General features: G+C 48.9%; 1 protein-coding gene across 1 annotated transcript in view; it reads left to right on the top strand.

Moving 5' to 3' along the window:
- Window positions 1-25,239, top strand: part of GALNT17 (polypeptide N-acetylgalactosaminyltransferase 17) — a 449,556-nt gene extending 424,317 nt beyond the window's left edge. Inside the window, exons 9-11 of the mRNA XM_004268765.3 lie at window positions 4,213-4,308; window positions 20,964-21,131; window positions 21,939-25,239. Of these exons, the coding sequence (XP_004268813.1) occupies window positions 4,213-4,308; window positions 20,964-21,131; window positions 21,939-22,067 (393 nt within the window). The 3' untranslated portion in view covers window positions 22,068-25,239. The remainder of the gene's footprint in view (window positions 1-4,212; window positions 4,309-20,963; window positions 21,132-21,938) is intronic.
- Window positions 25,240-27,519: the final 2,280 nt, after the last annotated feature.

Raw genomic sequence — 27,519 nt, 5'->3', positions numbered from 1 at the left:
TGGTTTTAATGCTCCTGTTCTTTCTTCATTTTTTAGCTAGCTTGTTTGAGGGCTTTTAAAAAGCTTTCTCAACATGTGCACTGTATATGCCCTGTTCTTATAATTACATTTTGGTAACCTCTAATTTATTTTTTAAATGAACCTCTGAGCCTCCAAAATGAAGGGTCAAGTGGTATGTGATACAAGAACTTTTACCGACCTCTTCATCGGTTGATGTTAATTTTCAGTCTTTTGTTAACATTATGTGGAATGTTAAAACTCAAACATTATTATACTTTATTTGCACTTTATACCTTCTTGAAGAATAACTTTTTAGTCAAATGCAGTTCCGTGACAGAATTTACCATTATTCAGACAATTGTATTTTAATGCTCACTGCTACTAGTTCTTTTTGCCACACCAGACCCCAGCACAGAGGCAAAGGGAGACAGACACCTCTGAGCAGGTGTCAGCCCCTGGTGTTTCTGCCTCACCCTACAAGCAGTGTTGGGGCCTACACCCACTTAGATAATAAGTCTTTCTTCCTTGAGTTGTACATTTTTATTCTGCTCTATTAGCTGGAATGTCTTAAATTAATTTTTAAAGAAAGATATGCAGGGAGGGATAAAGTAGGAGTTGGGGATTTGCAGATACTAACTACTACATATAGAGTAAGCAACAAGGTCCTACTGTATAACATGGAGAACTATGTTCAATATCTTGTAATAAACTATAAAGGGAAAGAATATGAAAAAGAATATATATATAAATACATATAGAGAAGATACACACACACACGCGCACACACACACATATATAACTGAATCACTTTGCTGTACGCCAGAAACTAACACAACATTGTAAATTAACTATACTTCAATAAAAAGAAAAAATTTTTTAAATATATGCAAATACTTTATGGCCTGACTCTTACATGTGTAAGATATCGCCTTTCCAAAGCAAAAGCACTTCAGTGTGTACAGAAATATTAGCCACCAACTCTTCTGTTCCAAATTCTGTGCTAGGCTCATACTGAAAAGCCTTTGCTCCCTAGTTCACTTTTGCTCGTCTTTTCTTTTTCTTTTAGCATTATTTATATGAAATATGACACACATACAATATGCATACACGAAACATGTGCAACATAATAATATAAAGCAAAAGTCCATGTAGCCGTCCCCTGGGTGGAAAACAGCACATTGCCAGCATCTCTTCCACTTATCCTCTTTAACATTTAGCTCAGGCGTCATCTCCCCTTAGTCTCTGAAGCCCTCAGACGGAGTGAAGGCAGGCCCCTTGCTGCCCTGGCATAATTCAGTCACTGTACTAGCTCTTCCTGTGTCTGTCTCTCTCTTCAGACCATGCTTCAGAGCAGGGACTCTTTTTTTTTTTATCTTTGTGCTCGTTCCACTTAGCATAGTACCAGGCCCTCAATAAATATTTATTAAGTTACTGAATGAGAGATGTGCTTGCATAAACATTAGAAACACAATTTAAAAGCCTGGCTTTCTGAAATCATTATATGGAACACATATGCCACAAAAACATTAATATCCTTCATATGTAAAGAGCTCTTACAAATCTATAATGAAACCACTTGAGATCCCAATGGGAAAATACATAGGTAATTCTCAAAAAGGGAATAATTGCTAAACATGAAGCATTCCAATTTACTATTCAGTATAAATTTATAAAAACAGGATATCTTTTGTCTGCTCTCAAACAGTAATATTTTTTATTAATTTTTATCACCTCTAGTTTTTATTTTACACTTAGTTTAAATGCTTTGTTAGACTTCAGTAGACATTTTTACCATATTGCTCTTATGTATACATAAAAAGAAAAATAAAACCAAAATACATTGGTAAAGGTATTTCTAAAATTTCATCACTTTCAAAAATCTACCTCTTCTGAATTACGTTTTGACTCAGAAGTTGTCTGGGCTTTTCCATGTAATTAATCTTTGCACCATCGAAAGCACTGGCAACAAGCATTTCCTTAAAGCATCCATAAAAGAACTAAAGTCATAGTGCTGGTCTCCTAAGCTAGCTTTGCAATTCTTTAAAGATAGCTCTCTTTGGACCAACTTTGGGAATGTTGTTAATAGGTCTGATTCATCACTTCTCTCTACATCCCTCTTTATGGACTTTTGGAACCTTGGGTTTAAAAAGAATCCTACAGGGCTTCCCTGGTGGCTCAGTGGTTGAGAGTCCACCTGCCGATGCAGGGGACGCACGTTCGTGCCCCGGTCCGGGAGGATCCCACATGCTGCGGAGCAGCTGGGCCCGTGAGCCATGGCTGCTGAGCCTGCGCGTCCGGAGCCTGTGCTCCGCGACGGGAGAGGCCACAACAGTGAGAGGCCCGCGTACCGCAAATAAATAAATAAATAAATAAATAAATAAATAAATAAAAAGAATGCTACAGGGAAGGAAGGAAGGAGGGGAGAAAGAAAGGAAGGAAGGAAGGAAGGAAGAAAAAAACAAAAGAAAGAAAGAAAGAAGGAAAGAAAAGAGAAAGAAAGAGAGAGAGAGAGAGAAAGAAAGAAAAAGAGAATCTATCCTAGGTATTTCAAACATGGGATTTAATATAAGGAATTGGTTTCCAAGAGAAAAGGGGTTATAGATATCAGAAGCTGCTTTTCCTCTGGCTTGAAACTTGTAGCTTCCAAAAAAACAAAAACAAAAAACCGCTCCCCCATTGATTTTTTTCCCCAAGCTGATGTTCTTTTCCTTTCTCTCTGTCCAGCTTTGAGATATAATTGACATATAACATTGTATAAGTTTAAGCTGTACAACTTGTTGATTTGATGCACTTATGTATTGCAAAATGATGACCACCATAGCATTAGCTAACATGCCACATAATTACCATTTCTTTTTTGTGGTGAGAACATTTAAGATCTGCTCACTTAGCAACTGTCAAGTATGTTGCTATCAGTATTGTCAGTTATAATTACCATGCTGTACATAGATGCCCAGAACTTACTCATCTTATAACTAGAAGTTTGTACACTTTGATCAACACAATACTTTTAAATGGTGAAACTCAGGACTGGTTAAGTATTTACATACCTTCTGGATAGGAATATCAGTTAGTCCAAAGCTTCCAGAAAGCAGTTGGGCAGCATGTTTTAAGAACATTAAGGTCTCCACACCCTTTGATAGCGTAGGCTCAGTTCTAGGAGTCTATTCTTAAGGAAACCTGAAACGTGAACAAAGCTTTATCCTTTGTTGCTCATTACAGCCAAAACGGAACAAAATTAAATTGTCCAAAATTGGGGGAAAAATTGAGTAAGAGGATTGTGAACCATTGTTACTTTCCTCTGTATTTTCCAAAGCATCTCAATGAGATGGTGTTACTTTTTAAATCTTTTTTAAAAAGTTATTAAAAGTCTGCTCAGTTGTCTGAACCCAGACACAACTTGGGTGCGCAAAAGCAGATGGCCCCGTGCCTCTCTTCTTGACTTATCCCTGGTTAGTGTGGTTTCCATGGAGAATATAATCTGGAGGGGGCTCAGATGTATGGGGTAGACCAACAATGTTGCCATTTTCCCACTGGTTGAGATTTCAGGTGGTGGGTGGGATGGACACCAATATAGAATCACAGTGGGCCTGGAGATCCAAATTAGGTAAGTTCTTACATCCAAATTAGGTAAGAACTTACAGGTAAGTTCTTAGGTAAGTTTTTTCCTCCGCAGATTCATTCCAAACACTTAGAATGGTACCTGGTCCAGTGTATGCATTCAGTAAATATTTTTTGAATATATAAATGAATGTTGCTTGAGCGTTTCCTGATGGCAAGATTTTTTTTGTCTCTTTTGATTACTATTTTTCATGCCTCTATGCCAGTAATGACCTGAAAAGCTCACCCAGGGTTCCCAGGGTTGTGGAAACCAGTGCTGGTACCGGGGTCCACTTGGATAACCAATGTGTAGTCAATGTTCTTATGTCCAAAGGTTCTCTGAGATCTTCCTTTGTGCTGGGCATGTGGGAGCTATGTGCATGTGTGTGTGTCACAGGCAGAGGGCCAGTACCCACACCACCCACTGGAGGACTTTGTTGCTGAAGTGATCACCTCACAGACTGAAGCTTCGGTCCTTACTTGGGGGCGGGGGTGTGGGTCTCATGGCCTTTGCATCAAGAAGTCAGAACCAAGCCACAGTGGAGCAGTGGATGGGGAGTAGCAGCTCCACCAGATGAGCTCTGACGGGTCACGTTTTGCCTCTTCCTGCAGCTTCGCAACAGCAAGGCAAAAGACGTCTGCTTGGACCAGGGGCCGCTGGAGAACCACACAGCAATACTGTACCCGTGCCATGGCTGGGGACCCCAGGTAGGAGCCCGTCTCGGATCAGGAAGGGAGTAAGTTCACCGGACCTACAGGGGATTTGAAGGACTTCTGGGAACTTCTGTCCTCTACTTTGGTAATTGTTACCTGTTCTGAGCAGCCGAGAGGCTTTCTGGTGGTTTCTCTATAGAGACTGGGGAAAAGATTCACAAGTGGTAGCATCAGCACAGATATTAAGAGGATCAATGGGCACATTTCCTACTGAAAGGAGACTGCATACAATTTGTGTCATTTGCTAATAGGCAAATGGATGCCACGTGTACATATGTTTAATTATAACCAAATATGCCTGTTTACAACTTCAAAGAGTTAGCAGCTTCCCTCATGAGAATCTGATTGATATCTCTGTTCTGAAAGGCCATCACCAGTTTGGTGGTAAGCATGGCCTGATCTGTAAGTGCTGGTACAAGTGCCAAGCACTGATTGAGAAGGAGAAATGTGCTTGCAGTAATATTTCAAAGAACACACGTGTCTTCTGGTCTCCCAGGAGATAGCAAAGATAACCAAAAAGGGCAAAATAATCAACCAACAGAGTAAAAATAGAGCCTGGTAAATGAGTTTCCTTTGACAGCTTTGTGCTAGCCCTCAGTGTGTGTGTGTGTGTGTGTGTGTGTGTGTGTGTGTGTGTGTGTGTGTGTGTGTATGGGTGTGTGCACCAAGAGCTTAGCAGAAATCCTTTAGAACCGGGAGAAAATATATCCAAAAATGTCATTAGACTTGACATGCATCAAAGTTTGAACCAATTTTATGTCAACCAATAGTAATAAAAGGCAAGCTACAAACTGGGAAAACATATGAAATCCCATAGGAGCACAAGATGGTTGGTTCTAAGCCAGACTTACAATCTCTGTCTGTGCATCTATAAAAGGAAGACAGTGGACAGAATGCCCCGTAAGCTCCCTTCATCTCTCTCCTGTTTTATGGACACACACCTTACGTGCCAAGTTCACGTTCATCAGTCATACACACAGACTCTCGCGTGCATTTATGGCTCGTGGTTCTCTCTGCTCAGAGCACCTTTGCTTTCCCATTAAGCCAGCATCTGGAAAGAGAAGAGCTGTATTTCCTTTCCTGTCACTGCAGGTAGTTCTCATAATCCAGACCCTCCGCTCCCTTCAGTGTGTGATGTGTCCTCTGAAAGTGGACAAGTAACGCCAGGCTGCATTTGCTCCTTTTCTCCTTGTGGTCACTCTAGGAGGCAAGCAGGCAGCATGGGGAAACTGAGGCACAGAGGAGCAAATGCCTGTGAACAGGCTCTTTTGGGTTGTGCTGGAGCAGGCTCTCCAGCACAACCCAAGCATTTTAAGTTCAAATCCAGTCCATTTAATTGCAGAAAATTTCCTGAGCCCTACCACTGCCTAAAAGTGCCCGCAGGGAGTAGAAGAACAACCAGGAAGCCCAGACCTGCTTCCTTCCGTGGAGAAACAGAGCTTTAACATCAAAGGCAAGAGGCACTGAAGAGCCCAGTGTCTTCCTCCATTCATTTCTTCCTTCCCTCAACAGATGGGTCTTGAGCACCTACTGCAGTCACTGGTGACGACTGTGTTTGGCGGTTGATAACATACAGCCCCTGCTCTCAAGCGGTTTAGACTGGAGGAGGAAAGACCAGGAAACCTACAGCGTAGAAGATGTGAGAAGAGTGAGATAGGCTGGGATGCTGGGTGCTAAGAGGCAGAGGTGGCCCAGTTTGGCCAGGGTTTAGAATGCAAGAGGGAAGGATGTGCTGAGAGATGAGGCAGAAGAGAGATGGAGAGGCGGCTCTCCAAGGCCTCATAAGACATGTTCCAAGGCACTGGGTCTCACACGTCAGTGTGCAGCAGAATCATCTGGAAGGCTTATGACAGCACCAGCTCCTGGGCCCCATCCTCAGAGTTTCTGAGTCGGGGGGGAGTGGGGGACGCTGAGATATTGCATTCCTAACAAGTTCCCGGTGATGCGAGGATGCTGTCCTGGAGAATTTGAGACTTGACCCTGAGGGCACTGGGGAGCCCTTGAAGGTTCATCTGCTGCTGCAGTGGGGGGCAGTGTGGTAATGATATGTTTATTTATTTATTTTTTTTTTTTTGCGGTACGTGGGCCTCTCACTGTTGTGGCCTCTCCCGTTGCAGAGCACAGGCTCCAGATGCGCAGGCTCAGCGGCCATGGCTCACGGGCCCAGCCGCTCCGCGGCATGTGGGATCTTCCCGGACCGGGGCACGAACCCATGTCCGCTGCACCGGCAGGCGGACTCTCAACCACTGCGCCACCAGGGAAGCCCTGATGATATGTTTAGATCAGGCACAGCCAGTCCCGGAGGAGTTCAGAGAGGGATGGACGCTCTGGAGCCATCCTGACCTTCAGTCCCTACTGACGCTCCAGTTCTTCCCTCCCAGGGTCTGGAGGAGTAAAGTACCCTAAAAGTCTTGGTGGCCGGGGAAATGGAGGTGGGGAGTTGTGGCCTGAAGGGGGTGGTTGTGTCAGCCATTTAAGAGGCTGCGTCTTGGGAGAGGTCAGATGACAAGCCAGTTATCCACCCCCACTAGTCTCGGGCGGGATGGCTGGGAGAGGAGATGGTGATATGGTGGTACTGGGCCAGGAGGGCAGCTGGAGCCTGGACACTGAGCCTTGGAGATGCCCACTTCTGGATCACCATGCTGTACGTGAGCATCATTTTGGGAAATGCCAGGAGTAGCTTTTAGAACGCTGAACTCCCATGTTTCCTCGTCCGACCTTCTGAAGAGGTCCCATCTGAACTGAGTGCTTATTAACTGTGAGGTAACAGACACTATCACGTGCAGGGATTTGCGTAGTCAAAAACCAGCCCGTCAAGCCAACTTCTGTGAATGAGGAAAGGAGTAAAGATGGTCCAGTAAATGCCTCCCAGAGACCTGAGGGCTTCCTCCTAGGGCTCGAAGCAGTGCCTTTTCACCTGGGTGTCTCAGGGGAAGGTTCTCTAAGCCACTCAGGAAGTTTTTGACTGAACCTGAGGGCCAGGGCATGAAGGCGGCTGCATCTGCCTTTCACAGCCCCGTGGCCACCTCCTCCCAGGGCCCCCTGCCCTCCCCATGTACCCTGACTGCTCAGAACCCCAGTCTGACACCCTTGTGATGCCCACATCTCCAAACGGTCTGGGGCAGTTCCCTGAGAACTTGACCTTCCAACCCCTTCTGTCCAGAGCCTTTACTCGTGTTGCATCCCCTACCTCAAGGTCCCACCTGGTCACCTGCTAAACCCATCCAGCTGGGATGCCCAGGTAGCCTACTTCCCAGACAGCACAGGTGAAATGTTAGGAGAGTCTTTGCCTTGGTGACTACCTGCCTACTCCCTGCCAGGACAGGAGCCGGGCACCAAGTTCTCCTCTCCTGCTGTGAGCTGGGGGCCTTCACAGCCCAGTACAGGGGGCTTTGTTGGGAAATAGCTAGCATTCATTGTTCACCCATTCCACCTGCATGCAGAACTTTTCCAAGTGAATTCTCCTTCCATTTAGTTGATGATGGAATGGCAAACCAGATCAGGCTGGTCTTTGCTCCCCCCCCCCCAACTCTGGGATGAATTCCTGTAAGTGGGGACCATGGTCGTTTTCCAGCAGCTGATTTTTTGAAAGTAGACCTAATGTTTCGTTTTGGTTTTTTTCTCTTCCACCACATGTTCTGAATTAGAGTGCATCCTTGGTACTGCTCTCCAGCTGCCAGGCTGCCCTTCCTCACGCTCACCAAGGTTTCCTCCCCTTCCTGCCCAAACCCGCTCCTCCTAGGCCAGGAGTGTTGCCCCACCAGTCACGTGCCTTGGCATCTTTTTAAACCACTTCATAAAGTGCTGTTGGGCAAACAAACTGAATCAAAGCTCCCGTAACAAGGCAACTCCCAGAAGAAGGAATTGGTGTTCCACGGACATTGTTAGTTTAATTAATGGACTCTGTGTTGTAATTTATTATCAAACAGCAATTAAACAGAGATAAAATAGGCACTGAGGAGGGTAATTTCCTGCCTTGCAACATGTGTTTGTCAACAAGATGGAAACGGTTCCCAGCCACTCAGAGAGCCCTGCTCCATCACGAGCGAGTGACCAGCCTTGCTCTTGTCTGGTTACTAATTTGCATTAGACAAACCGCCGTTTCTTTTCTGAGCCAGTGTTTTATTTAAATTTCTTTTTCTTTAAACTGGCTGTCTTTTTATCTTACAATTATTTTAAAATAAATTTTATATCACAAACATAAAAGAAACAGACGTCAAGGGCACAGTGGCGGCCTTCGGCGTTGGCTTGAACCCATTCAGAGCGGGAGGTCTTGTCTAGGGAGGCCCAGGGCTCTCCCACACACTCCCAGCTTTTGCCATCCTGGGCCCAGGTCCCCGTGGTTCCCTTCAGTGCAGCAGCTAAGGTCTCCCTGCAGGGATACTGGCCGTGGGATTGCCCTCCTCTGCCAGCCCCTTCCTGCTCTCTCTCCCAGCCCACCTGGTGAACCTGTCAACCTTTCCCATTCTGATTTCCCTTGAGGGCGGAGGTCAAGAAGGGAGAACAAGGTAGGCAGTGCTGGGCCCGGGGCATCATTCTTTCACTTCGTGGTGCTCTCGAGTCCCTGCGACCGAGCTGCTGCCCGAGGTCCCAGTGATGCAGCTTCCTGGGCCAGTGCCGTGGCTGGATTGAGACAGGGAACAAAAGGCTGACAATAAACCCATTTTGGGTTTGGGTAACGTTTATCCTATCAGGTAAGTAGTGACTCCCCGTTCCGCTTTGAAAGTTGAGATTCAGGTAATGCCAGGCCACTTTCCAAACCATCCTGTGACTCCTGGTTTTGGATCTGGGTCTGGGCTGGTCTTGGAACTCCTGGTCTGGGCTGTACATTCGTGGGAGGGGACGCGTCTCACATTCTTGAGCCCCCAGACGTTCTCTAGCTCCCAGCAAGGCATGGAACAAAGACTCGAAGCATGCGTAGGGGCGACACATCCAACCTGCTTCACTGGTCATGGGGACCACCCATACAGCCTCACCGATTCCAGTGCGGGCTCCTCCCTCCCGAGCTGTGGACCGACCACAGCTTCCAGCAGCCCCGCCATGGACAGAGCACGACCGGCAAGCATTCCAGTGCAGTGGCCCTGGGGACTCCACGGAACACCCTTTGAAAGAGCTACAAGCTGTAAAGGATGTTCTTAAGACGAGGTGTGCACCTTGGAGAGGAATTGAGAGAAGTCAGGCTTTGTTCCAAGGAACTCTCCTGTCCAGTGTGTTCCTGGGAGGGTATCACAGGTCTCCCCTGTTTGTCCTTCGGTCAGTACGTTTAGTCTTCCTCTCCCCTCTTTTCTGAGAAGCTCACATTCCCTCCCTCAGTTAATTCATCAACAGAATGACAGACGAGAATTCTTCTATCCCATAATTAAATGTAATCTCATCTTGGACTTATGCCTTGATGGCTTCGTCGTTTAAGCAATCCATCATCCAAACACCTTGTCACGATGATGCATTTTGCCAATAAGGCGCTAGTGCCCCACGGAGCGACAGAGCTTAGCCTGCGGGGGGCACTCGGAAAATGCAGAAGTTCACGACATCCAGCAGCCTTGGCTTCCCGGTGAAGTCATGTAAGGGGTGGGCTCAGGGGACGGAGCCACGAAGAGCACATAGGGGTTAGCACCCAGGGCCAGATGGCTCTGCCCCAGCGAACAGGCCCGTGATTCTGGGAGCAAGCCTCCCACATTTGGTAAGAAGCAAACCCTGTAATCCCTCGATTCCTGGAAACCACCACGAGGTCAAAGCAGAGCCACCTTAGACGCAGTGGGAAAACAGGGTTGGAGGAGCGAGGGCAGGTATTTTTTACGTTTGGGAAACCTACACACACAAAAAAGAGACAACAGAAAGCAGGAGAGACAGTACCGGTGCTGAAGCATGACATCTCGGAGGTTCTGAGCTGCAGTATTTCCACTTCCCATCTTTTACGCGATATTTTGAAAAACCCTGCCCCGCATTCCGGTGCGACACTTAGAAATCCGTTATGCTTCGCGGCAGATTCTCGTTTTCTGTTCCTCTGACTCATCTTCTCTCCAAACATTCAAAACGTTTCTGGTTTTATTATTTCAGGGCTGTTAGCTCCTGCCTCCCGGGCTGTGCTGTCATCTAGCCTGTGTGGGCATCCCTCATGCCCACCCTCTTCGCAGACCTCGAAGGAGAGCAGGGTTACTTGCTTTCTGCTCCCTGAGACTTTCCCGAGACTTAGCGGGAGACCCAAGCCTTTTTCTCTGCCATCTGCTTTGCTTTGCTTTTCTATTTCCAGTCCTTGGTTCCCACTTTCTAATTATCCCTGAAAAGTAGATCTCACAGACCACATACAGGGATGCTTGATGTCCTAAATGGCATACAGAACTACAGACACATGTATTTGATTTTGCTTAAGGGGGACTCCAGGTTAAGGAGGAATTCCTGTACTTTTTCTCTCTCGCCAGAATGGGTTGATGAGCTAGTCTTCCCAGAAAATCGGAGTTACGATCATAAGTTGTTTTCCAGTGAAGATTCTTAGTTAAAATTTTACATCTCCTTGGAAGTTATTGGGTGTTGTTTGTTTGTTTGTTTGGGCCACTCCGAGGGGCTTGTGGGGCTTGTGGGGTCCTAGTTCCCCAGCCAGGGATGGAACCCAGGCCCTCGGCAGTGAGAGCACGGAGTCCTAACCACTGGACCGCCAGGAAATTCCCATCTCCTTAGAAGCTGAGTTAATCTTCCTCCAGACACGATAAGTGATGCAGGCAGGTTTTGTGTTGCTGTTAGGCTTGGAATAATGAAATCAGATGGAACACTAGGGTGGTGGCCACATTAGCAACTGAGCCTTCCTACCTTGCCCGGAGCTACTAAATTCAAAGCGAGTCACTGCCAATCTTCTTCTTTTTCCCTAAAGGTGCGACAGCGTTATGGTGAATTTGAAAAAGACAGATTTAAATCGTCTATAATCCTACCACCCTCAAACAACCATTATCATTTCTGAGGCTTGCTTTCAGCCTTCTTTTTTTTTTTTTTTTTCAAAGAAATATGTTGCTCTCTTAGGTGGTTTTCGTATCACCGAATTAATAAGGAAACAACATTGCTGCTTCTGAAGGACAAGGGGGAAGGTGAAACCACCTAGTAAAAAGGTCTTTGTGGTCTTAGCACCATGAGATGCAGCAGAGCAAATAAATACAAAATGTTTGAACAGTCTTGTCCCCTGACCATTCAGTTCAGAGTTTTGATTTCTCTTTGGAGCAGTGGTATCTGTTGAGTGATTGTTTCCAAAGACATTGCTTGTTTGAAATGAAGAGGATCTGAGAACAGGGCCGATCAGAATTAAGGGTGGATCCTAATGTCGACTGAAAACAAAATGCACAACCTAGAAGTTGAGAGTTAGGTTTTATTCGGCGGACTTAGAACTTCGAACCCGAGAGACAGCCTCTCAGATAAACGCTGAGAAAACCGTTCCAAAGAGGAAGGGGGGAACCCAGGATACGTAGGAGTTCTTACAACAACCCCAGGTAGTCAGAAGAAAAGGTTACTGTAAATAAAAGAAAACTAGACTTCTCAAGTTACGGAATTTAGCACTTTTCTATGTATGGGAAGATGCAAGAGTCTGGGCTCACTGACACCATTCCTTTGATATGCACCTCTGCTATCTGGGGCCAGTATCCTGTGTTTTCTCATTCTGAGGCTGCACCGTCTGGGGTGGCTGCAGTTTGATGACTGCTAGACGGCAGGTATTCTCTGTTTCCTTCCTGAGTTCCCTCAGGGCTCACCGTCCAGGTGGCTGCAATCGCTGAGGACTGGACCTCCTTTGTTTACTGATAGGGCAGAGGCAATATTTTATTTCTCGCTAAAGAGTTTAGGGCTAGTGGAGTTTAGGCCGTTGGTACGGGATGACGGGGCCTCTGGAGTCTGGGTTTCCATCAGATGCGGCCAAAGGAAGACCGAAGTGTGGGTGGCTGAAGTTTCTAGACTGTCCTCATTGTACCATCTGCCTGGCTCAGGAGCTAGGGTTGTCCAGAGTGCCAAGTATGAGACACTTTGCTGGAATTCCACCCACACGGTGGACCACTGAGTTCTGTTGTGGGCCATGTGAGTTTGGGGGTGAGGCTTTGGGAATCCCAACGTGGTGTCCTCCCCAGGCAGCTGAACATTCCAACTCAGTGCTGAGGGCAGAGGCCGATGGGGCTCCAGATGCGTCCCAGGGGACAGCAGGCCAGGGGTCCTAGGACAGACCCTAGTGTGGCTCCACATTTAGTGGGTGATGGGGCCAGAGCACTGGACACCAGAAAGGTGGGTGTCACACCAACCAAGGAAGAGCAGAGCCAAACACGGCTGCCCAGAGGGCCAGTAGCCAGACTGCACTGCATGTTCAATGCAGTAACAAGAAAACCGTGGGTAAGAGGAAGCCAGACTGGATTGGGTGCAGGGAGAAAGGGAGGTGAGGAGGTGGAGACATGATGCAGAGAACTTTCCAGAAGCTCGGCTTTGAGGGAAGGTGAGAAGACAGATGAAGTGGCTACGAGGGACTGGCACTTGCAAGCATGTTTAAAAGCAGAATAAGGGCAATAAAAGACTAAACAAAAAAACTAGCTACGTTTCTAAAACATTAGTGGAAGATCTAGAGAACAGTGAGAATTAATGCTCAGAAAGTAGATGTCTGTCATCTGAATTTGAGTAAAATTATAATTTCCCCTGCATCGAATTATGGGATATTGGAGCAGAAACGTAGGCTTTTTTTTTTTTTTTCTAAGAGGAATTTATGAATTTGCCTCAACAGAGACATGGAAATCAACTGATCCACCAACCCAGGTTTACCCTCCAAGACCTACAATTTCCAGCTCACCTAGCATAGCTTACAATGTTGAAGCCCCCAGATTCCAGGGAAGGGCATTCTTCCGGGGAGTTCCGGGGACGCGTTCTCTCCGTGGAACATGAAGAGGCCGTGGCACATGGTGGGCAACGTACAAATGTTTAATGTTGAATGAAGGACACACAAATGGCCTATTAACTCCTGGGGCAGGGGGAAGGGGCCAAATGCTTTGGCCAAGCCTGTGTGGTGGCCCTGGGGTGAGCCCAGGGTGGCTTCAGGCTGGGACAAGCACCAGGATGCACTGGTGGGCTCAGCTGGGAGGGTGGAGATGGGCAGCACGAAAGGAACCACCATGCCAGTGGGAGTTTGGGCTTCTAGAATCGACGGAAAAAATATAGTGTCTGCGTTGGAAAAAAAAAAAAGGGGGCGTGCCCTGACTTTTGTAGGGTCATTGTCATGGGTTAAATAACATCCTGCCAATGAACGAATGAACACCCCCAGAATGAGGCCCGGAGTATGATGGGGGTTCAGTGATGATGGAAACCTCGTCCTAAGTCTCTGGGGCTGGTTCCACATCAGAGCATCTTCACACCCGCTCTCACGTGTGGATGTCATAACCAGGCCCACGTCTAACTCCTCTGTTGAGGCTCTGAATTTTCGGGTGGTCCAGGCTGATCTAGGCTGGCTTCTAGCCGATGGCTTGCCTGGATTCATCAGGGAACATGCCAGGAGCAGAAAACAGGCTGAGCTCTTCTTCCCCCACTGCAGAGGCACTGCAGGAGGGGCAGAGTCCAAGAGAGAGGCCATGGGCGCTAACACCCCAGGGCAGGCATCCGTGGATCACACAGTGGCTTTGGGGATGCTGTCAAGAGTCCAATTCAAGGCCCAACCCTTTCAGGAATCTGGCCCATTCCAGGCAAGGGCATGTAGGATCTGGACCAAACCGGGAAAGGGAAGTGGGGGAGGGGAGGGGAAGGACAGGAGCAGAGCAGTAGGGGATGGGGGATCAGGCGTCCAACCCAAGAAATGCACCCACCCAGCCCAAGGGAGCTTGATGGGCTGGGTAGCTGCCTGAGGGTCCTGGGCTGCCCAGCAGTATCGCTGAAGCCGTTGGGGCAGCCTCCCCTGGGCAACTGGTTCTGGAGACAGTGGGAAGCCTGGAGTGGCTGAGTGTCGGGAAGGAACTAGGGCTGGGAGATGCTGGCCCCTGGAGCCCACACGGGAGCCGAGAGGGAGGAAGAGGAATCTGTAGTGAAGCAGGAACAAGGCCCCAGTTCTCCACTGGTGTGTGAGGTCTGGGGAAATAAGGGTAACAAACACACGGGGTTTACTATACACTGCATCCTCTTCTCACTAATTTGTTTGGTTCCATAACTACCCCATGAGATAAATCCTAAAATTAGCCCCATTCTGAAGATGAGGAAACAGACTTCCAGAAGACAGAGTAACAGGCCCAGGGTCGTAAAATTAGTTAGTGGCAGAGCTTGGATTTCTTAAACAGGCTCCAGAGTCTGAGTCCTTAACCATATCATATGCTATCTCCTTTGATGACCCAGCACAAAGCCAGGCTGCTGTTTGAGTTGGCAGAATGAGAAGGTGAGACAGATTTAACTAAGATCAGCTGAAAAGGGAAAAAAATGTTTACCAGCATTTCCATACCGTACCAGGATATAATCCTACCTTCCTGTTTCACAGATAGAGACAAGAAAGACATGCATCTGCTTACTGAAAAACAGCATCTGTCTCATTGAAAAGCAGAGTCTTTGCTCCTCTGGCCCATTTAGCATTGAGGGTGAGGTTGGCAGGCATGCTTAGGAATTTGCTCCTGGTCCTTGGGAAGTAGGAAAGGGCTACACTGCTCACCCATCCCCTGTCCCACTTGCCTCTTCCGACCCTCATCCTGGTGCTTCCCCACCCTCAGGACTCCTCTCCCAGAGGCCCCCAGCTCTCGCCACAAAGCTGTGTGGTCCAGACCCTGCCATTCCCGTACCTCCAGGGACACTGCCCCAATCCATCCACTCCTGGACCCCCGTCTGCAGGAAAATCAACCTAAGGTTTTGTAGCACAAATATGTCTCCCCATTCATTCCAAGTAGCAAGTGCATTTTCTGGAAACACCGTGCTTGAATCCAGCATGGTGGGTCATAATGGTGGTTGGGAGAAGATTGAGGAGAGAGGTCCTGGGGACCATCCCACCCCCCAGGAGCTGGCTCTCTCTGCAGGAACTGTATCTTGTTCCATAGCGTGCCTTCCAGGCTCCCAGATAGATTTTTAAATCAACTTTATTGAAGTATAAGGTCGGTACAATAAACCGTCTGTTTAAAGTGTACAATTTGAGGAGTTCTGGCGGGGGTACACACCTGTGGAACTCCCTGCTCAATCAAACTACAGAACATTTCCATTCCTGCCCCCCAACCACCCGAGAGATTCCTTTGCTCCACCCCGGCTCCCAGGCAGCACTATGCATCCACTCTGAGATACAGTTGGAAATATTTTTTTTCTGTATTCAGTTTGAGTGCTGGCATGCCCTGGACAGTGATGGAGAAAGTCTATTTGTTTTTTAAAATGTACACATGTACACGTAGTTACCAGAAACCACTCTTGTGGCCTCAGCCATGAAACAAACAAATAAATTTACCCCAAAGCAGTTTTGAATCAACAGAACCCATCTCTCTGTCTCCTGGCTAGAAGCTGGATAAACTGCATTTTTCATTTAGCAATGGTGTTCTACCCTCACTAGGCCTGATTTTAAAGTGATAAGAAAGACCCTTAATACGAAAGCCATTGCAAGCCATGTTTTTATTGACAATCTGATAGATTTTGCTGTGTTCCAGAGTTATTCCACAATTATCTGGCTGGGTTTTGTTTACTTGGCTATAACCTGCATATTTGAGTTTTCCCTCAAGGCTGTTAAATGTGGGTTAATAGTTTTACATGCCTCTTAGATCATTTCTAATAGAAAATTCCTTTTCCTCCTAAATGAGAATTAACTGTATTTGAGCTCAGAGGGTTTTTTCCTAATGCATTCGGGTTGTGGATAATGACATTTATTTCTCATGGGCCCAGCAGCCAAATCTGGAATAATCCCATTCAATTCAAAAGACATTTATGGAGCTTTGGTTCTTTGCGAGATACTTTTCTTGGTCCTTGTGCTATATAACAACGGGTAGGATGCTGCGGTACTAAAACAACAATGACAAAAATCTGTAACAGGGAAACACATGTTAATATCACACAAGTATGTAAGCTGAAATAGATCACATGGTGGGGAGGCTTTGTGGAGCGAAGCGAGATGGGGGAGGGGTAGGGTGGGGCTATAATTTATTCAGGAAAGACTGTTGGCTCTTTTTGGGAAACTGCAAGTCATCTGTCAGACTAAGCTGAGAATCAAAGAGTTAAAACAAAAGGTGAGTTGGGGACCTATAGTAGAAGATCATGGTTACAAGTTTATTCATAAATCCGTGGGCATTGGGAGCCATTGAAGGTTGAGGAAGGGAATGATAGAATCTGAATTTGCAGGATTGGGAAGGCCAAATGGAAATTGTGAAGGGCTGGAAGGGGGACCAGTTTACAAGCCTAGTGCAGCAGTTCAGTTCCCAGAAGAGTCTTAGCTGGGATGTTAGGAGGAAATAGATGAGAAATTGGCCCTTCTTATCTGTGCTTCTGAATCTGCAGGTTGAACCAACGGAGAATCATGTAGTACATATTTCTTGAAAAAAAATCCACGTGTAAGTGGACCTGCCTTGTTCAAACCTGTGTTGTTCAAGGGTCAACTGTATAAACAAGAGAATTGACGCTCACATAAAAACTTATACAGGACTGTTCATAACAGCATAATTTATAATAACCCCAAAGTGGAAACAGTCCAAACGTCCATCCCCTGGTGCATGGACACACAGGATGGTCCAGAGGAGATGGGACTATTCCATGCCTTGAAGGGAGGCACCAGAGAATATGGGTCCACGTTGTCCCAAAGACTGGAGAGGAGGTAACTGGGGGCTGGAAGAATGAAAGGAGACATTGTGGAATGGAGAGAATTGTGTTGAGCTCTAGGAGAGTTGAAGCCAGAAAGTTCTAGAAGGAGCCCAGTAACTAACATTTCCAGGCAGGGAAACAGCTGAAGCAAAGCCCTGGAGGCAGGAAAGCAAGTTGGACATGCAGAGGATGGGAAGCGGAGGTCCTTACAGAAGGAGTACTAGGGAGTGCGGAGTGGTGGGACTGGACTAGATGGGCTCTCAATCCAGGACTGGGGAAACTGGGGGACCTGGGACTCACCACCTTTCCCCTGACCCTGGCCCCTTGGCCAGGCCAGCAGAGCCCATGCATGTGGCCTCCTTGTACGGGTTCCCGGTGTGAGAAACCACCTTCCCCCAGAAAAGAAATCCCGCAGGGCCCTCCTCACCTGGGGCTGGATACGTGGCCTTTTGCAGGTCCCGGAAGTCTGGGTCTTATTGTTTTCATGTCCTAAAAGACTTCAGAAAGGAGAGCTTCTAACTCCCAGTGGCACTTAGCTTCACTCTTTAAACATCTGGGTCACAGATATGCTCAGTTAGTTAATGTTCTGAGCGCCGCTCACGTGCCTGCTGGGTAATAGATTGATTCATAATTTCAATAAGCAGCTGTGTGTATCTTTCCCCTGAACATAAAGGCAGCTTGCTGTCGTTCATCACTTTGCATTTGATGAATTTAAACACATTCAGAGAGACGTTGTTGAAAGAGGGATGGGGCGGGGCTTATGATTTTTTTTTTTTTACCATTTTGCCTCTAACAGTTATTCTGATTTGGAACTAATTTGGGTTTAAAACACATGTTAACCACATCTCTCTCTCAAGGGCATTTAATAAACTCCTGTCACTTGTTCCTGAGGGGATCAGGCAGCCTCCCTTTGGGGATCAGAACAGAGGGTTTCTGACAGCTTTCACCAGAAGAGAGAGCCCCTGCGGAGCATCTTATCCCCTGATGAGGCACTTGTGTCCCGGGGCAGAGCTACTTTTCTGCTCCATTCCTGGCAAGAAATGCCCAGGCTTTCAGGAACCCAGGATCATCTGAGAGGAGGTCCCTCTGCTGCTCAGCTGCTGGGCCAAGGCTTCCAACCATCGAATCTCTGGGGACCCAAGGATAAAAGCCAGGACCCAGCCAGGTGACCAGATGTCTTCATGCCTGTTTCCTCTTCTTTGAAATGGGAAGGTTAATAGCACCTACCTCACAGGTTATTGTAGACATTACATAATTTATTCTCTGTACCATGCTTAGAAATGGGGCAGAGTATGCCTCCAATATATGCTGGCTGGTAATATTATTTTGTAATTGATTAGGCATCCGTTGTATATTAATAATGATCATCACTCCTGCTCTAGACACCTCATAGGATCATGAGAATGAACGTGAAGATTGTGCTTGCCTCTCGCCAACCTGCCCTGGAATCATCTCAGTGGGAATACAGCCCCATCCTTGTATTCTCAGTGCCTGTCCCCAGCCTGGGCACATAGAGGACTCTTCAAAACATGTTTGTGGAGTTTAAAGGAATAGCCATGGCTGCATTTTGTAAATGATGATGTTGATCGCATTTGTAATGTGCTCATTCACAAACATGTTCGGAGCCCTTGGTCTGTGATTGTCTCCTAGGAAGAATGAAATAAATTGGACACGATCCCTGCCCCAAAGGAGCGTGAAAGACAGGTGAACGTATCTGTTCAGAAGTTGGAATACAGGGCTTTAAACAACGTGGGCAGCCAGGAGAGGCCAAGGCACCAAACTAGGATGGACTCACAACTAGTTGTGAGAAGGATTGTCAGGCACTATCATTTGTGTATCAGATAGCTATTGCTGCGTAACAACTACCCCAAAACTTAGTGGCATGAAACAATATGTATTTATTTATTTATTATTGTTTACAAGTCTGTGGGTCATCTGGATGGTTCTGTGATCTGGACCAGGTTCAGATGATTTGGGTCAGACTCATTCACGCATCTCCCATCAGCCAGCAGCTCGGCTGAGGGCCGCCTGATCGACGATGACCTCGTCCACTTGTCTCGTGGTCGACTGGCTGGTTGTTTGGACCACGTGGCTATCATCCTTTAGCAGAGGCCATCCTGGCCTTACTGCCATGGTGGCTGTAGGGCTCCAGGAGGGTGGAAATATGCAAGGTGTATACCAGCAACAGTCGCATCCCCCTTGCTGCTACATTCTGTGGGCCAAAGCAAGTCACAAAGCCAGCCAGTATTCTAGGATGAGGAAACAGACTCCACTTCCTAATAGAAATTGCAGCAAAGTCATATTGCCCCGGGCGCATAGAAAGATGTGGCCTTTTTGGGAATCTACCCAATGCTACCTAGCATTTGTTGCAGTACATGGAGCATGGAGCAAGTACCAGGATGGGGTTGCGCATTTAGGGTATTTCTGCCTTTTCTTCATTAGAAATAACATTGCAATAAATACCCTGTACATAAACTTTTTTCTTCCAGTTTTACTGATGTAACTGACATACAGCACTGTATAAGTTTAAGTGCACAGCATAATGACGTGACTTCCATACATCATGAAATGATAATCACAGTAAGTTTACTGAACATCCATCATCTCTCCTGGATACAAAATTAAACAGAAAGAAATTCTTTGTCTTGTGATGAGAACTCTTAGGATTTACTGTCTTAACTTTCATATATAACATACACCAGTGTTAATTATATTTACCATGCTGTACATTACATCCCTAGTACTTGTTTATAAGTGGAAATGTGTACCTTTTAGCTGCCCTCATCCAGTTCCTCCTCCTCCCCACCCCTCTACATAAACTTTTGTTCACAGTTCTAATTATTTTCTTGGGATAGATTTTTTTTTTTTTTCATTTTTCTTTTCTTTGGCCGCACCTCATGGCTTACGAAGGGATCTTAGTTCCTCCACCAGGGACTGAACCTGCACCCTCGGCAGTGAAAGTGTGGAGTCCTAACCACAGGACCACCAGGGAATTCCCAAGATTTTGTTGTTGTTGTTGTTGTTGCGGTACGCGGGCCTCTCACTGTTGTGGCCTCTCCCGTTGCGGAGCACAGGCTCCGGACGCGCAGGCTCAGCGGCCATGGCTCACGGGCCCAGCCGCTCCGCGGCATGTGGGATCTTCCTGGACCGGGGCACGAACCCGCGTCCCCTGCATCGGCAGGCGGACTCTCAACCACTGCGCCACCAGGGAAGCCCTCCCAAGATTTTTTAAAGTAGATTTATTGGGTCAAAGGAGAGAAACATTTTAAAAGCACACTGCTTATATTTTGCAATTCCTTTTTGAAAGGTTGTAGTAATTTACCCTCCCTCCAGCCCATCTTAGGCTCACCTTGACAAAACACAAATAATCTCTTTTTTTAAAACGTGGTGTCTCATTGTTTTGATTTATTTTAATACCTAGGAGGTTGAATGCTTTTTCATATGCCTGTTGCTTCTTCGGTGAACTGACTCTTTGGGCCCTTTTGCAGCAGGGTAGATTTAATTAATCCCGGTTTACAAATGAGGAGGAAATGGACGCTCAGAGAGGTTAATTGACTTGTTCAAGGTGGCCCAGCCAGCTGGAAGCAGAGCCAAGCTTTAGAAACCGGATGTCCCGCTTTTTCACTTATTCCTGCTCCCTGCGTTGTTGAACAGAAGGCCAGACTCCTGAAACATTGACCGAGGACATGCTTAGAAGGAAATCAGGGAGTAGTCCAGGGAATCTGTATGCAGGCTTAGCAAGCCGTGGGCTTCCTGGACGGGGTGCCCCTGTGAGTTGGGTGTGTGTGTGACAGGCCTGTGAAGGTGGCCGGGACTGCAGCATGGACAAAGTCCTGGGTGACCCATGTGTCCCTCGTGGTCTCACCTCTACCTCCCGTGGCCCTGCCGCTCTGCTCTCTCCCCAGCTGGCCCGCTACACCAAGGAGGGCTTCCTGCACCTGGGAGCCCTGGGGACCACCACGCTCCTCCCTGACACCCGCTGCCTGGTGGACAACTCCAAGAGTCGTCTGCCCCAGCTCCTGGACTGCGACAAGGTCAAGAGCAGCCTGTACAAGCGCTGGAACTTCATCCAGGTAAGTGCTCCACGGACAGGCCTGGCAGCCCAGAGCACGGGAGGGTGCCGCGAGCGCCCCCGGGAAGGGCAGCCAGCAAAGTGCAACCCACGGTCTCCCGGCTTACGGCACGTGGACTGCTGCACAGGTTCAGGCGGAATCACTGGGGCCTTTCCCTATGACACAGCCTTCAGGATCCCTGCAGCAGCGCTAGGCTGGGCTGGGCTCTGATACATCTCGAGAGGGAGTTCGGAGTGATTTCTCTGGAATCTTCTAAATGCCAGAGAGATGGAGAAAGTCAGCTTGAGACTATCCAGGGCAGTCCCCCATCCTGACACCATCCCCTACCAATGCTTTCACCTGGTTCAGCCACTCAGACTCGGTGAAGCTTATTTATTTTCTGCCTTTAGGGTTTCCAGAGAAGGTCCAAAGGCCCAAAGATCCCTCCCTCCTGTGCACAGAATTTTGGTGGGATTGTTCCCCAAGAGGGGCCATGTGCCGGGCACTATGGTGGTTAAATCTCTCTCTCTCCCTCTCCCTGTCCCTCCCTCCCCCTCTCCCTGTCCCTGTATCTCTGTCTCTCCCTGTCTCTTCGTATCTGTCTCTCTCTGTTTCTATCTCTCTGTTTCTGTCTGTCTCTCATTCTCTATATCTTTCTCTGTCTGTCTCTATCTCTCTGTCTGTCTCTCCATCCTTGTCTCTGTCTCTGTTTCTTTGTTCCTGTCTCTCTGTCTCTCTGTTCCCGTCTCCGTCTCTGTCTTTCCGTCTCCATCTCTCTGTCTCCTTCTCTGGCTGTCTCTTCTCCCTCTCACCCCCACGTGCTCCCAGAATGGCGCCGTCATGAACAAGGGCACAGGGCGCTGCCTGGAGGTGGAGAACCGAGGCCTGGCTGGCATCGACCTCATCCTCCGCAGCTGCACGGGACAGAGGTGGACGATTAAGAACTTCATCAAGTAGTGGAAGGAGCTGGGGCCCTCGGAACCTGGCCCTCGGGACAGGGTCTGCGTCCTCTGGACCAGCCACGCTGGGAGAGAAACAGCAAGGAGTCGGCAGGTGCTCAGTGGGCCTCCCGGGGCTTCTCCAGGGCAGCCTGGGGCCCAGATGGAGGCACTGCCTCTCCATCAGGCGTCCAGCTGCCTGAGGCTCGTGCACCCTGGCAGAGCTCCCTGACCCTTCGCTGGGAGCACAGGAGCCGTGTATTCCGCAGCCCGGATACGGACCTGGTACTGAGGAGTGACACACCGCATCTCTTCCTGTGCTTCTTCCCATCCACTTGCAGGACTGGGACAGGCGGGGGCCCCTCCTTTTTCTCATCTCTCGTAGCAGCAGCAGCAGCTTCTGAATTCCACCTGAGCCCTCAGTGAAGTGTGGGGGAGTGCTGGGCCACAGCCTCGCTCCCCCTCCTCTAAGGAGGCAGCGAGGCCCTGAGACCCAGTGTCCCCCGGGTTGCTTCTGCCCAGACACCTGTTCACAGCCCAAGATGGCCAGCCCCCAAACCTTTCCAGCAGGTGGCCTTGGACTTTTCTGGACTCCACCCCCGAGATGACCTGGAAGGAGCTGATGCTTCCACGGTCACCTGGGCACTAGGATCCTATGTGCCTGGACCAGCTCTTCCATGTATGTCGTCAGCAGGGAGGCAGAGAGCACGTGCGGTGGTCTCAGCTGTGAGGGCCCCCAGGCTGGAGCCGGGCCTATTCTGCTCTGCCTGCCCAGGCGCCGGGGAGCCCGGACTCACAGTGGCTACCGCAGCGGGGACAGCAGTCAGCGCCCATCTGGAGCTTAAGGACTGACGTCAGCACAGCATAGGGGGCCAGGACCCTGGAGGATGCTCTCGTGTCTCCCTGTGCTCGGCCACCTGACAGGGAAGAAGGCAGTCGAGTCCCCTCTGAAGAGTAATAACTTCTTTCTGATTGCCCTCTGGTTAGGGTGCACTTATAAATCAGAGTTAATATATGGACGAGTGTGCATGCGTATGAGGGTGTGTGCCTGGTGGGGCGAGTGTGCTGCTGCCTGTGCGTGCGTGCATGGCGCGTGTGTCTGGGCGTGTGCGTCTGAGTGCACGGTAGGGCAGACGTAGAGGTGTGGCCTTGGACTTGTTGCATTACTGCCAGCCCAGATCAGATCAAGGATGCTGAGAAGCTTGTGGGGGTGGGTTGGCCAGCAGGATGTGACAGGGCTGGCACCCCAGATGGCAGGCTGCCCTTCTGCCAGTTCCCATCTGTCTCCCTCATGCTGTCCGGCCAAGCCCTGCCCAGAACCAAACCCCACACCTGCCCAGTTTGGGGTTCACAGTGTCTCATGTGGTGGCATCTTACTGGTGATCCTTTCCCCCTTTGTGAAATAAATACATGTGAGCACTTCCCAGCTCAGCCTTTTTGGCTTTTCGATTCTTCCAGAGCCTGGGCCAGGAAGCACTTCCTGGGACGTGGCAAGGGCTTCTGGTTTATTAAAGACCAAGAGCGTTCATTCGTGGGGTGGGGACACGGCCAGCCTGCCCTTGCTCTCGCCTCCCCCCAAAGCAGGACAGAACTTGACGTTGGACACCTGCTTGCTAACCCCCTGTTGACCCCAGATTAGAAGGGTCAGGTGGGTGCAGAAAGCTGTGACGCAGAGAAGGGCCGTGGGTGACCTGGCCAAGCGTCCTGACCCGCCTCTTCGCGCTGCCGGCCGCCACTCCTATCTCTCGAGACCAGAGAGCCCGTAGTGGAAGCAGCTGCCCCTTCTATTCATGGAGAAGCGAAATCCAAAAAGACGGCAGACCTTCTGCCTGGAAATGAGCCTGGAAGGAAATGGGCTGAAGTCCCCTGGGCACTGACAGCCCCAAGTCTCTTCCCTCCCAGGAAGCCAAGAAGATCCGGCTCGTTCGGCGTAACCCAACCCACAGACATGCGTGTCAGCTGCCGTCTGGGGGGGCTCTTTGAGAATCGGGGTCCATGAGCACAGATGGAAAATTCTGCTGTTTGGTGAGGAGGGGTTCATCAAACTGAAACATCAGATCCTCGGGGTAACTATTAAGCCGAAAGAGCCAAGGGTCTGCCGGTCCCCCGCGGGGTCAAGGGGGCCTTGGGTAGCATTCCAAGGCGGTGCTTTGAGGAGCGGTCCTGCCCAGACTGAGCCATTCTCCTCCTGTGCGGTTCTGAAGGTAGAAGCTCGAAGAAGACAAATACTCCATTTTACCGTTAGCTGAGGCTTTGAGCCCAACTCCCCCTGGGGTACTCAGTGGGCCCCTGTGGGATCCTTCATCCTCTGGGAAATGGGCCGAAATGGCCTCGGACCAGAGAAGCCGCAAGACCTGCTCTGTGTCCCCGCGATGGAGTTAGAGCCCCACCCTCTGACTTGTTCACTGCACTTTGGGCTCGTTTCTATTCCTAAGGCTGCACCCCTAGCAGACGCACAGCAGGAAGAGCCCTGGAGTTTTCAAGAGAGAAGTGTTGCTTTTCTTCAGGGCCACAAGGCAGCAGGCAGGATGTTTGGGTTTGCCTGCTTACGTGATGGGGATGAGGGTGCTGGTTTAGGGCCATGGGGGCCTCTCAGCCTCCTGGCACAGCATGTGTGCTGCAAATCCTGGCTCTGGCCCTTGCTTCCAGCATCCAGGAAGCCTGGGCTGTCTGTTCATATCAGCACTGGTTCCTCCCAAAGGCCAGAGCCTGAGGCCAGCATCTGGGTCGGCATCCTCATTGCCCCACAGCATCCCAGGCGACCTAAAGGCTTGGGGGTGGCAGGCCAGCGGCCAAAGCACAGAAGAAGAATTAACTGTAGCCAGAGAGGGAGGAGAGAAAAGACGAGCAAGGCCCTGGGGAAGCCTAGGGTCTCAGAGCTTCAGGGGAATTTGGAAGTTCCAGAGACCCATCCCTCTGCATAGCTCAGGCAGCAGGCTCCAGGCATCGGGCTTGAGTTCTGACAACCTTTGTGCATCTCCCTCCATCCATGCGGTCCCGTCACATAGGCGCTTCCCACTCTCCTGTCTGGTGGCCGTTTCCTTCTCTTTCATTTATTCCCCCTCGATTCATAAGGCAAAAAAAAAAAAAAAAAATCACAGATGGTATTCCCGATCGATGTCCAAGCCATCCAAGCTGACGCCTTTGAATGTTTTATTTCTCGAATGTGTTCTTTATACTGATTCTGGGGGCCACAGAAGAAGAAACCGAAAGGACAGAGAAAGGTGAGTTCGGGCCAGACGTCGTCATCGTAAGCCACGACTCCAAACCCTTTGACTTGGGTTTCTGAAGCCACGTGTTTTTCATCTGCTATTTCTTCCACTATTCTCAGAAAGGATCCCTGTCTCACAAAGGGCAGAAGTCAGGCCTGGGCAGAGCCGGTGACCCGCACACCCCTGGGCCGTCCGGTGATCGGTCGTCCCTGATTTGTATGCAATCTCTCCTCCTTCCACTTTGCTTTCAAGGACTGCTCTGAGAAGAGCTGAGTGTCAGAAGCCCAGGGATGGACCGGGGAGGAGCTCGGAGCCTGCACACGGAACCAGGTGGTCCACGAAGCCTAGAAAGGCCAAGGGGCCAGAAGCAGGTTACAATCCCCACTCATTGCCAGTGTGCCAGCCTCTTGTTTGGATTTGAGCTCCAGAGGAGCAGGTGGGCTAGCAGATCCCCAGCTCCTAATCAGCTGCCCCTTCCTCTCGCCCGAAGCACAAGTCCCTGGGTCTCTCGGCTACTCTGCTTTCTCACTCAGGCAAGTTTCCAGGACCTACATATAGGGACAGGTGGCGGGCCCCGAACTCCAGAGGTTTACTTCAGTCCAGTTCAACAAATATATTTGGACACCTTTTCTGTGGTTTGCTTTTTAAGACTTCCTGGAAGGAAGGAAGGAAGGAAGGAAGGAAGGAAGGAAAGAAGGGAGAGAAGTGGAGGGAGGGAGGGAGGGAACAAAAGAAGGAGGACCTAAAACATATTGAGCAACTGCAAGGCACCATGATGAATGATGAGTACCATGGTATTTACCCTTTAAAGCTTATATCTGAATAAAGAAAACAGAAACAATATACTGGGCCTCCCCACCCCTGGAGCCGGGGCAGTCATGAGATGGGGTCTTTGGCTATCGGTGTAAATGGGGTTCTTGGCGTGTTAGCAGATTCCAGTGTTCTTTCCCCAAAGAGGCTCCAGCCAATGGGTAGCTCTTGCAAGTGTGGCTCCCAGCTTCGCTTCTTCTGCTGCTTATTGATGTGGGCCCCCAACACTGTCCAAACACGAAAAGCCAAAATGAGGAAGTGAGAAAGCCAGACAGGCATCACTGATGCTGCCGCTTGTTCCGGGACCCTGGAAACTGTCCGGCTCGCCAGCGATCATCATCCTTAATAAATGGTCGGGGGTTCCTGTTACTCCAGGGTCAAAATACCATCTAATCCGCTGTCCCACTGGATGCCCATCCACCAGTCCACTACCGGCTTGATAAACTCTAGAGACAGCTAGTTCTAGGGCAGAAACCCTCTTTCTGACAGTGAACCAAATAAGGTCTGAATATCAGTAACTGCTTCCCACTGTCCGGCCCTCTGGAACTCTGAAAACAAGATTAACTGCCTGTTAAAATCTACCTTGCACTTGGGCTTCCCTGGTGGCGCAGTGGTTGAGAGTCCGCCTGCCGATGCAGGGGACGCGGGTTCGTGTCCCGGTCCAGGAAGATCCCACATGCCGCGGAGCGGCTGGGCCCGTGAGCCATGGCCGCTGAGCCTGCGCATCCGGAGCCTGTGCTCCGCAACGGGAGAGGCCACAGCAGTGAGAGGCCCGCGTACCGCAAAAAAAAAAAAAAAAAAAATCTACCTTGTACCTTAAGTCAGGGCCCCTCCGTGAAGCTTTAATGCTGCTGGTTGTAACAGAGAGAAACAACCTATGTTCCCTTGACGACAGCTTTATCATGGACAGAATTCATCTTTGCCGCCTGGTGAAATGGTTCACTGTTTGGCTAGGCAGCCACGATCCATTTGCCACAGGCTAGGGTGCTCTGCGGTACCCACTTATCCTCGGGGATATGTCCCCAGACCCCTAGTGGATGCCTGAAACTACAATAGTACCAAGCCCCATATATACTGTTTTTCCTATACATACATAGCTATGACGAAGTGTAATTCATAACTTAGGCACAGTAAGAGATCAACAACAATAATGATAACATAGAACAATACACTGTAATAAAAGTTGTGTGAATGTGGTCTCTCTCTCTCTCTCTCTATTTCTTATTGCACAAATGTAATGCCCTTTCCATCTTAACTGAGCACTTGTCACACGCTGTGGCCGTAACCTTTGCAGTTTGACGTGCGGCAGCAAATCTAGCTCGGATTTCTTTTTCCTTCCTCACGGTTTCACAGATAGAAGATTCGTTCTCACTGCAGATCTTAGTAACCTCAACATATGATTTTTTTCTTTCCTTCTTAAGTGGAGAATTTTCACCTTTCACCTAAAGG

Source organism: Orcinus orca, chromosome 16 (assembly GCF_937001465.1).
Source record: "Orcinus orca chromosome 16, mOrcOrc1.1, whole genome shotgun sequence".
Taxonomy (NCBI): domain Eukaryota; kingdom Metazoa; phylum Chordata; class Mammalia; order Artiodactyla; family Delphinidae; genus Orcinus; species Orcinus orca.
Note: the sequence above shows the minus strand (reverse complement) of the source record. Positions and strands in the feature narration are given on the sequence as shown.